Consider the following 12327-nt stretch of genomic DNA (forward strand, 5'->3'; position numbering starts at 1 on the left):
AGTGCATGAAATTGCCTCTTCCCTACCTCTAACAGTAGGCTAAGGGGTTTGTAAGGGTTTTTTTCCCTCCTCCCTTCATCATACACACACCTCATCTGTCAACTTTTCCTGCAAGCTGAAGGTAGTCCTTAGAATCATAGAATAGTAGGGTTGGAAGGGGCCTTCAAGACCATCGAGTCCAACCCCCTGCTCAGTGCAGGAATCCAAGTCAAAGCATCCCTGACAGATGGCTGTCCAGCCTTGTCATCAATGCCTCCATCCCTCCCCCCCACCCCGGAATCTTCGCCGGCTCCAGCCCTGTTCTTTGCAGTAATAGACTATTACTGCAAAGAACAGGGACATAAATGTCCCATTTGCATCCCAGCAGCCAGAAGTCCTCCCCCAGCCGGAGCCGGCCGGCAGCTCCGCGGCGAGTCCAGGGCCAGTGAGGATTCGGGGGGGGACGGACGGATTGCCCCCCCCACAGACCAAAGGTAAGGGGGTTCCCACACCCTTACTGCAGCCCGGTCCCATCCCCCCCCCCCCCCGTCTGTGGAAAAATTGTCTTCCACGGACCAGTCCCTGGTCCCAAAAAGGTTGGGGACCGCTGCTCTACACCACTGCTGTTAGTTCCTGAACAGCATAAAATGGGTTCATGGGCATTTCCTGGTGTATTTATTCCTTCTTTTTTTATTTTCTTTAATACTATAGCCAGAGACATTACTGGATACTGACAAGATTTGGGACAATGGCCCATATGTCAGCTGCAAGAGGCAAATTTGCATTAAATTTGCATATACTAATTCATGTGAATTTAGAAATAAAACTACAGTTTAAATACATCTCACCATAGTGGGGAACTGTTGTATAGATAGGCCTCAAACACAACTGTCCTTTATTTATCACACACAGAACAGGGGGCTCATAGACCCTCTTTTGGGAGAAGACTGAGCCAAAGTAGGAATTGAGCACTTCTGCCTTTTCTTTGTCATCTGTTATAATTTGGCCATCCTTATTTAATAACTGAACCACCATTTCTTTCCTCTGTCTTTTACTATGCACGTATTTGAAGAAAGCCTTCTTGTTGCTTTTAGCCTCCCTCGCTAACCCCAGCTCATTCTCAGCTTTAGCCTTCCTGACACCACCCCTGCAATTCTGTGCTACCTGCCTGTACTCTTCCTTTGTTGCTTGGCCACTTCTACTTCCACTTCCTATACATGTCCTTGTTTGTTTTCAGGTCATCTCTAAGCTTTTTGTGAAGCCACATTGGCTTCTTCTGTTGTCTTCCACTTTTTTTTCTTGTTGCAATGGTTTGTAACTGTGCCTTTAGAATTTCCTTTTTAAAAAAACTCCCACCCATCTTGGACTCCTTTTCTGATTAGAGTCGCTTGCCATGAGACCTTACTTATCACTGTTCTGAATTTAGTAAAATTGGCTTTCATAAAAACCAGGGTATGTGTTTGGCTACCCTCGGCTTTTGCTTCCTTTAGAACCAAGAACCCAAGTATAACATGGTCACTTTCCCCCAGAGTTCCTGTAACTGCTACTTGATCCACTAAGTCATCTTTGCTGGTTAGGATCAAGTCAAGGATAGCCGATCCTCTAGGTCCTTCCTCTACTTTCTGTAGGAGGAAGTTATCCGCAACACAAGTCAGGAATCTCTTGAAGAGGCCATGTTCTGCAGAATTTTTCTCCCAACAAATATCGGGGAAATTGAAGTCCCCCATTACTACTACATCATGCTTCCTTGAAACACTGGCTATTTGCTTGTCAAAAGTTCATCCTTGTCTTCTCCTTCTTCCCCTGCTACTTCCAGTTAAGTACACACTCCTGTATTTTAAATTATTTAGTCTAAACTTTCTTCTGCCACCTTCAATATAAATATTCACAGGGAGGCTCAAAACAATATGCAAAACTCCACATTAAAAAAAATTATTCAGCTAAAAAATGTTACTACATTTCCTGTCCAGTTCTCCCAGAAGCAGTCAGAAGAATCCTCCCTTCTTCCCACAAGAATATAATCATGCTCTTATTCCTACTATTCCAAGTAGACCAGGTAGTAGCTCTTCCTTCACCTCAGCATGGCTTGAAGCATGAAGGAAGTGTCTGAGGACATGAATCTTTTGTACTGCTTGCCTGGCATCTGCAGATCAGCAAGAGAAGAATTTTGAATATATGCAACCAAAGTAGATGGCAGCCTTTCTGCTAAGCCTGCTGAGTTTCCCAGAAAGCACAAGCCCCTTAGAATTATTTTAGACACAGGCGTTGTCCTTAGGGCAGCCTTCCCCAACCTGGGACCCTCTGGGTGTTTTGGATTTCAACTCCCATCAGCCCCAGCCAGGATGGTCAATAGTCAGGAATCCTTGGAGTTGTCATCCAAACCATCTGGGTGGCACCAGGCTGGGGAAGGCTGTCTTAGGGTCTCCTTCACCAGCTCGAGCTACATGCCATAGCAAAGCAGAAAAAGAAAAAAGACCCCTCTAGTCCCTTATCTACCTGCTGCCTCCCAGATTTCCTCTCCCTTCTTTTCCTGCCTTCTAAACACTTCTTAGTGTTTTGTTTTGTTTTACTACGGAGAACATATGGGGAATGTGCTGCAGAGGTCTTATGGCTTACTCACTAACTACTATGTTTTTCAGAGCTCTGTTGTGGGAAAAGTCCCAGTCTTCAAACCTCCAAATTTTCAGGAAGCAGCTATGTTTGACTTATTTTACATGGCTAATCAAGATATTGAAATACTGGAGGAAAGTGCGGGGAGGGGAATTGGTAACTAAGTGTTAAATTGACCAGTTTGTACTGAGTTGGGATGTGATCCCACATTGCCAGGGCCATAAATGTAGGTAATGAAGGATCTAAGATTGCTAGCGATTCTTGCTTCCTTTTCTGAATCCTGCCTTCTACTATAAATGGCCCATTGGGCCGTTTATTTCAGTACTCTCCCCAGGCAGATATGTTTCCATCCTGCTGTTTCACTATTTTCCAAAAATAAAATCCAACGGGGCTAACAAATTCCATAAAAATGCTAGCAAAAATGCAGTATAGACATCTAATAGGTTAATGGCAGAGGTATTTCTGATGCAGGCAGTGTAGTACATGCACAGTGTGTTGCCATGGAAACTGCCAGTGTGCTTGAAACAAAAGGGGCTGGCCTTTGAAAGATGCTGAGCAGTGCTGGCTAGCTCTGCCAAACAGGAAAGCATTTTTAAGGAAGAAAGCTTTGTTTTATGTATTCCAGAAGAGTCTGATTTCTGTTCTTTTCCCTTTTCCACATCATGTATCTGAAGTGATACAGTGATTTATAGCATAATACCTACATATGATCTTTGCTGATTTCTTCTAATTCGGTCTGCTAACTAGCCTACATGAATTTGCCTGAGTGTTACAGCCCTCCTCAGAGGCCCTTTGCTGGGTTCCCATGCTGTCAAAGGAGATAGGGCCTTGTCAGTTATGATGTCTTCCCCAGGGACGTTAGCCTATGTTGAGGTCAGGGTGCTGACTATGTGTCAACTGCCTTTGCCATATCCTGCAAATCTTGACAAAGCAAGTGATTTGTTATGTTGCCCTTCTATTATTTATTATTATTATTTATTATTATTTATTTCATTTCTATACCGCCCAATAGCCAAAGCTCTCTGGGCAGTTCAAAAAAATTAAAACCAAACAACACACAATAAAACAATTTAAAATATATAGAACATTAAAACCACAATATAACAATACAACCACAATAAAACCTAGCAGCAGTGCAGGAGTTTAAAATACAGATTTAAAACAGCAAAGATAAAAATTTAGAAAGCTAAAATGCTAAAATGCCTGGGAAAATAAAAAGGTCTTCACCTGGCGCCAAAAGGAATACAATGTAGGTGCCAGGCGAACCTCACTAGGGAGCTCATTCCAGAGCCGGGGTGCCCCAGCAGAAAAAGCCCTCCTCCTAGTAGCCACCTGCCTCACTTCCTTTGGCAGGGGCTCACGGAGAAGGGCCACTGACGATGATCTTAAGGTCTGGGCAGGCACATATGGAAGGAGGCGATCCTTCAGGTAACCTGGCCCCAAGCCGTTAAGGGCTTTGAATGTTACCACCAGCACTTTGAATCAGGCCTGGAAATGGACTGGCATATGAAGAACATATGAAGCTGCCTTATACCATTTTCATGCTATTTTAACAACTATTGGTTATCTGCTCTGCTTCTATGGTTTTATTGACACTGTTTTTACAGTCTTTATTGGTTTTATGTAATCCACCTTGGGAGTTGGGCTGGCAGAATAGTAGGATAAAAATATCTAATAAAAATAAAGACCTAATGCATCACTCACATCATGACATTCTGTTTTCTGTTCAAACTTTGCTAATATCATTTGAACAGATTCAAGATAACAGGAAGTATTTTTTTTAATCAACAAATTATCTCGATTACATTTTCTCTCTTTAAGAAAATAGGGAATATTTCCCCAATAAATTATCCTTTGGGATCAATTGTAAAGATAATTGATTGGATCCAGGATCTTTCTTCTGTGAGAGGAAGGGATCCACTCATGGGAGTTCCCTCAACCCAAATTTGGGGGATTCCCTCTCCCCTCACAGACACACACACCACAGCTCACCCTATTCAGCAGGGTCTCCTGAATCTTTCACTGGATTCGCACAATCATGGAGAGAAAATAAGCCACCCGTTGCAAGCCGCCTAATTAGCATAATTACCCTCACCAGGCATGGATTGTTGTGACAACTGAACCTGAAGAGGTGGATGGGTGGCATGGTTTACAAACCACCCAGAAACCCATGGCTTGTTCTAGGGTTTCAGGGAAGTTTGTAAACCACCCCAGCCACCCACCATTGCCGTGTTTGGATGTCATGATAACCTGTGCCCAGAGAGGGTAATTATGCTAATTAGGCAGCTCGCCACTGGCATGTGCAGAGAGGGAAAATCAGCCAATGTGGCTTATTTTCCCTGTGTGATTGTGAGAACCCACCCTCTGTGTAGAATTCTGAGGGGGCTGGAGAAGCTGCTGCAGGAAGGAGGGGGTGTGGAAGTTCACTTCTGCCAGCAGAGTTGATCCACCATAAATATAGATCCAACCCATACTTAGCCCCATACCATCTTTGATGTAGAAAACATAGTTATTGCGTTGAAGTTTGGGGCATTCAGTGTCCTTATCTGCAAAAAAAAAAAAAAAAAAATCATGTTTTTAGCAACATAACTCACCCCTTTCCAGTGAGCTCAGATCTCATCTTTAGCACCAGAACAATCCAAGACACACACAGACACACACACCATTTTATTTACACACATAATGGCCTTGACCGACCATCTTGGGCAGGTTTTATATTCACTTCTTTTAATAATGTCTCTTTCCTAATTCCCTTTTCTTCTATGTTCTGAAGTATTGGACTGCAGAAGCCAACTTTAACAGCAAAACTATACAACACAGGACCTCAGAAAGTGTTCATACTGTCTAAAATATTTCTTCATTCTGTAACCCTTATGGTATACAGAGTATGCCTCCCATATAAAAGAGCCAAGTGGTTTTTATCAGCATTAGATATAAATTATCTTCAGAATGCATGAGATTCAACCATTCCAAACCCATGCTTGCAAAAATATTTTCTGGACTGTACTTCCTTCCTACATTCTAGCTTGCACAAAATCAGCCAACATATTGCTAAGGTCCCTGGAAGATTAGAATAGATAGAAAGACCTGCTTTCTTTCTCTGACTTCAGTCCCATATTTAGAAGTTCTCAAGGCACTTTGTTTTTCTCCTTCCCCATCCCATGTAATTCTTCCCCTGCCTGGCTATTCTCCAGTAATCAGTATTATTGCCTATCCTGAGCAGGGATATTGTGGGCCAGAAGCAGAATGCTGTATTTTCCATGTGGGTCTGTGATGACTTCCAAGGCTGTGGAACTTCACATTTTACTACAGAGTCATTAATGCTGGCTTTTTCAGCGTGTCTTTTTCATACCATCCAACATTTCACAGATGAAAATAGGAACACTCGTATGCATGGTAGGGCTTGGCCTAGAGTCCGGAAGCCTAGCAGTGCGATTTGGCAGAAAATGGTGGAGCCGGTACAGTTCAGCTTTTAACAGGAACTAAAAGTGCATAAAACAGATGATTACAAGGCAATTCAAATACAAAGACACCCACCCATATATTTATATCACTTAGAGAGCACAGCCCCTGTTTTGACCAAGGCATAGTAATAATTGACTAGCCAAAGATCAGTCGCTGAATTCATGGGGTAGTATCCAATGGGGCGCTTGCGCCACAGTGGATTCTCCTGCGCCCTGCTAATTCCTATCTGCAAGCGGCGCCCACTGCTTGCAGAACAGAGAACTAGCTCTCCCGGGGGTAACCAGAAATGAGTGAAAACACTCAGGTCCAGTTCAGAAACCTGTTCTGATCCAGAAACTAGCATTTCTGCTTGATTCAGGGCTTCCTCTGGGAAGTGTTAAATCTCTGTTGCGGAAGCAGAGGCTCCTACTTGTACAACGGACTTGGCGGGGTCGTAAGAGAATTGGCAGGGGCATAAGCACCCCATTGGATACTGCCCTCTGTAGAGAATTCTTAAGCAGAAATAAAAGCAAATTAATAATAAAGAGTATATGCTCTGCAAAGCAAGTGAAGTACCTTTCACTTACTACTGAGTAAGAACAGTTTTCCACACATAGGCTTTCTTCACACAGAGCTTTTCTCCTTCGATTAAGATTGCTCCTTCATGGAAGTGTGCAGGCTCTTTACATGACACCCTGATCATTCAAGGCGTCTCCTGCACTAAATGCCCTTTGTTCCATTTTTAAATAGATCTCAGATAATGAGCTATCAAATTAACCCATTGTGTTCCACTTGAGTTCCCTCTGAGAAAAGAGGAAAAGCGGCAAGAAGAGGAGTGAGATCAATGAAAGATAATGGAAGACTCAGATACAGGGAAAAGAAGGGGGAAAGGGGAGAGGGGAAAGGAAGCGGGTGTAAAAGGTGATCCATTGTGATCCTGCATTTAAAATGGAAGCAGAAAGCCATGTTTTAAGTGCAGGATTTTAGGCTGGTGTAGAGATGCCCATAGAATTAAGAAGCACGGCTTGCAGAGTGATGGCATGTCTCACACACAGATTAAAACCCCAGCACCATTCTCTTAAGCATTGACACACACACGTGCGCACGCACACACACACACACACACACACACTTCCATTGCCAGGAAACTACAACCAGAAAACACATACGTTACATTCTCTTCCATTCAACAATCCACTTCTGATTTCCCCCTTCACTTCCTTTTCAATAACTCTTCACCAAAAATTGGTTCTTTTTTTTTGTTTGTTTACATATGCACACATGCGCATGCACTCACACACACACACACACACACACACACGTACGTTATAGGCATGTTATAAGTTTAGGGTTGGAAAATCATGGTGAGGGGACCCTAACAAGAAATACAGTTCTTTTGGGGCAAGCTCTGTCCACCCTTATCCCGACCCCACCAGCATTTGCACCAAGGGGGGATCTTCACAACAATGGAATGAGAAGTGCATTGGACTATTACCTGAATTTTCATGGAATCGGCTTTGGTCACACTTTAAGAAGGATGCAGACAAACTGGAGAGGATTCAGAGGAGGGCAACAAAGATGATCAGGGGACTGGAAACAAAGCCCTGTGAAGAGAGACTGAAAGAACTGGGCATGTTTAGCCTTGAGAAGAGAAGACTGAGGGGAGATATGATAGCACTCTTCAAGTACTTGAAAGGTTGTCACAGAGAAGAAGGCCAGGATCTCTTCTTGATCATCCCAGAGTGCAGGACACGGAATAATGGGCTCAAGTGACAGGAAGCCAGATTCCGGCTGAACATCAGGAAAAACGTCCTGACTGTAAGAGCAATACGACAATGGAACCAATTAGCTAGGGAGGTGGTGGGCTCTCCCACACTGGAGGCCTTCAAGACGAGGCTGGACAGCCATTTGTCAGGGATGCTCTGACTTGGATTCCTGCATTAAGCAGGGGGTTGGACTCGATGGCCTTGTAGGCCCCTTCCAACCCTACTATTCTATGATTCTATGATTCTGTACCTTTAAAATGTGGTTTTCATGGGTCACACAGTGCTTGAAAGGAACATACTTCCAGGTGTGGGGGGGGGAGTAGAACTGGACATCATTGAACTGGCAGGGGCTGCTCAACCAATGAGAGAGGCTTGTTCCCCACCCCTCTCCAAGCTCCCCCCTCTACTACATTATTATGAATGGAGAGCAACTAATTTTCCCCATGTGTGCAGATTTTCCTGAAGAAGCCAAAATCCCCGGTTCTTACGTGCAGCATCTGAAGACTTCCCCAGAGAGGCAGATACATAATCTCACTTGTGCTTGATTTTTCCACGAGTAGGTGCTTTTATGTGAATTCTGTGAATCTGTCTTTTCACAAAAGTTTCACTTCCTTCCCATCACTGTCTGTAGTGGTAGTTGTTGAATTGTTGTCCTTTTGCATCTGTGCCTTTTCCTGCTATTTTTCAGTCCTGAGGAGAGAGTTTTTTCCTAGAGGCAAAGCTTGCTTATCCAGAGCCTTGGGATGAGCTCCAGTATAACTGCTGAATGGGGCATGTATGAAGTATTATATCCTGAGTCACCTAAAAGGCCTTATACAGCCATCAAACAAGAAAGCGATCTTCAGGCTCTCACACAAAGGGTTGGAAGGGCTGAGCCTTTACTTGGGGTCTTGGGGATGATGCACTCCAAACATCCAGGAAGAGGCTGTGATCTTAGCAAATGCCCACTGGTTATTTTTGTAACATTTTTTTCCGGTTATTCAGGTTACAAGTTATGCACACTTCTCTGGGACAAAATAACTTACATTTGAGTAAACATACATAGGATTACATTGTTAAGAAGCAACTGAAGGAGAGCAGGCAGGGATGGATCTGAGGGGCTGTCCTGACAGCTATACTTATTGTCTCATTTAAATCAGTGGAACTTACTTATGAGTATACACATTAGATCATACTATACAACATTGCCACTAGTAGACAACAAAATATTACAACTAGTGGGGTTAGGAGCTCGAGTGACAGTTTGAAAAGAGAATTAAAAACATACACAGCATACAATGGTTTTATGACTAAAGAGATCTGGTGTGGCATCTTGAGTTGGGAGCGTTGCTCATTTTCTCATCTCCCCCCCCCCCACTTGCTTTTATTTGATGTAAGCAGCACATAGTGCTATGTTCATCCAGAAAATCTGTTTGCATCTCTTGGAGGATGCAGACTTTGATACAGGGGAGAGGGTTTTCTTTTCCCATGGTATTGTGCACATAATGTTAAAATCTGAAATCTATTTATGAAACATAGTTTTTAGAGAGATGGCGGTTCTCATAACCCGCTTAGATCTTGCATCCTGACATGAAACTGCTGCCTTATAATCCTAGATGAATTACTAGGATTTAGTAATCCCATTACTCATTGTTGGCAGAAATATACTCTGCTCATGCCCATACACACTCATTCCCTAACATATGCCAGGGCTGATTCTAGGCAGGGAAAATAGCTTCTAGGACTGAGCATTAAGTCCTACAAAAGCCTTATTTTGAATCTTGAGTACCTTAGCCGAGAGACAAATTTTTGACAGAATCCTAAGAAGGAGGAGGAGGAGGAAGGAAAGGCAGGTGGGCGGGCGGGCAGGCGGGCATTCCATGAAACTCAAAGATGTGAACGCACAGGGCGCTTACTAGACAGCGTGCTCTGCTAAACTTGGGTGCAAAGGAGGAGGATTTGTACATTCCAGAGAGATAGCTGTGTGAGTCTGTAGCAAAAAAACAACAACTGAAACTTTTGGCATTATTGTGGAATATGCTTTGTGGATGGACTAGAGCCCACATCACCAGATGCATGATGTACTGAGGATAAAACCTCATGTGTCTGCCAAAGGATAGTCTAGTCCACAAAAGCTAATGTCACAATAAATCTGTTTTAAGGTGCCATAAGACTCTTTGTTGTTTTAGTAGTTGTATACCAGGGAGAAGGTCAGCAGGCATAGCTTTCCTCCTCCTTGCATAACAAGCTGTCTTGCACAACTCATCTGTTAAAGCTGCCCTCCTTTGAAGCAGATTTCCACTTAAAGTACACTCACCAACAAATATTAGTCCCTCGAAAAAGCACATCATTCTTGCACTTAGGTTTTTTTTTTTAAATACTCAGAATAAACCCACCTTCCCCATCATGGTGCCCTCCAGATGTGTTGAACTGCAGCTTCCATTGTCCCCTGCCTGCATTGGCCATTCTGGCTGAGGATGATGAGAGTTGTAGTCCAACACATCTGGAAGGCACCAGGTTGGGAAAGACTGAAAAATCATGCTGTGTCTGATGTGAAGAAAGACCTCCCTTCCATTGTTGACACTGTCTGTCCTGTACTTCTTTTAATATTTTATTTGTTTTGTTTTCTCTTTAGGTCACAGAATGGGGATGAAAATGGAACTTGGCCGAACAACCAGTTTGATACAGAAATGCTTCAAGCCATGATTCTGGCATCAGCAAACGGTCAGTTTCCGCTAATAATGTGATACAAATTGCATACTTTGAACTATTAAAAAAAAAAACATTTAGTGTAGATGCTTTTAGAAGTTTATACAAAATGATAAAAATTCAAGACTAATTACAAGAAAGCTGAGGTGGCTTCCATTTGTGTACTTCTTAAGCAGGTACTATTCAAACATCAGTGCCATTCTTTGGCACCTTACAGGATTACACAGCAATGGGAAGCATGCTGGTCTGCAACCCTTTGTAGGTTAAAGGACTTATTTGTTCTTAGACTAAAAAAGAAACCTCATCATTTAGTCAGCTACTCTTTTTATAACATGCACAAGATTTTTTTTCAACATCAGTAGAAAAATAGCTGGGGCCTGCAGGTGGAGTTTCAAATCTTTTTCACGTAGTTGCCTTTACCTTACCCATTTTGTTGCCCCCAAAAGCCTTATTAAACAGCCCAGGCAAACAGTTCAGGCTGTCTTAGGACAGTGACAGAGATCTTGAGAATTAGAGTATTTACTTTAAGGTTTTAAAAGAGAAAGGAACAAACATGGATGTTCAATTCTGCTGTGAAATGTGTCTTCGTAAAAATAGCCTTAGGAGGCCCATATGTTTATCATCATCTCTCAGCACTCCAGAGCCAATTTCCTTGCTTCGCAAATAAAAGGATGATTTTTTTTTTAACTATCTCCTATGCTGTTCCAGGGACCAAGAAGCCCTCCCAAAGACTGCTGATTGCCCAAAAGGAAAGCAAATAAGCCAGCAGTCAGTTCTATAAAAAGAACTTCAATCAGACAAAATTCTGTCTATCCAACTGAGCATTCACGTAATACACTGATTAAGATTAGGGTTGGCTGTTACCTGATTAATGAAATCTCAGTTTCAATTAATCTCAGTCGCAATTAATCAATTACATTTGCAAAATGTGCATAAATCTGCATGTTCATAAAACCAATAGTATTGAAAACAACATGCTTTCTGGAACAGACTACATCAAAGTAATTCTCACTGATTTCAGTGAGGCTTATTCTCAAGTACAGTGGGGCTTACTCTCAAGGAAACCTGCAGACTTACATCCTGCTTGGAAGTGCTAGGTGTGATGTCTTTCCTTGGGGGTTACGGGGTTAGGCTAATTGTTTTTCCTTGCTGAGCTGACTTCTCCAAGAGGTGACACCATCTTCATCAAAATCCTTCTTCGGGGAAGGGAAAGGAAATGGCATGCACTAATTTAGAAGAGGACAGGGAAGGGAAATAGTTCCTCCAAAGTGGCACCCAGTTAATCTGGGGCACTTTTTACAATTATTTGGATAGTATTTAGTTGATTGGTTAAACTCTGCATCCCTACTTAACATGTTTGTATTCAAGGTTTGTTTGACCAAAGGTGGTGCCTGTCCCTTTAACAGACAGGATGGAGTCTCTCTGCCTCCTCTAATCTAGTATTGGTTCTCTGAAGAGCAGGCAGCAATCCTTTGGCACAACTTGCCTAGAACTCTTCATCAGGCTATTAGATGGTAAATAAAACAGGTGGGCAGGAGGAAAAAACATCTGGCTGATGTCGAAGCCATGGAGTCTGCATTTTTGTTACAGTTTTAACATGGAATGTGTGATGAGGCAACAGACATTCAAATTAGACTCTACCAGGTGCTATGCAGGTTTCAAGCTCCACCTAGGTCCCAATGGGATCATAACTGGAGGAAGATAATTTTATAACACCTGAAGATGGACTTTATTCTCAGAGGTTACATTCTCTGCCTGCAGCTATTAGGTAAAACTACCCAATTTGACCCCTTCATGGATCACTGCCTTGTTGTGGCGAAGGGGCTTGCGTAACTCAGTG

General features: G+C 42.8%; 1 protein-coding gene across 2 annotated transcripts in view; it reads left to right on the top strand.

Annotated features, from left to right (window-relative positions):
- Window positions 1–12327, top strand: part of LOC146347593 (protocadherin gamma-C3-like) — an 81138-nt gene that overhangs the window by 39129 nt on the left and 29682 nt on the right. For both annotated transcript variants that reach the window (XM_084850926.1, XM_084850927.1), the window contains exon 3: window positions 10414–10502. In XM_084850926.1, coding sequence (XP_084707052.1) covers window positions 10414–10502 — 89 coding nt within the window. The remainder of the gene's footprint in view (window positions 1–10413; window positions 10503–12327) is intronic.

The sequence above is a fragment of the Heloderma suspectum genome, chromosome 4, assembly GCF_057233095.1.
Source record: "Heloderma suspectum isolate Gila_16-S chromosome 4, 16-S_ref, whole genome shotgun sequence".
NCBI classification, from domain to species: Eukaryota; Metazoa; Chordata; class Lepidosauria; order Squamata; family Helodermatidae; genus Heloderma; species Heloderma suspectum.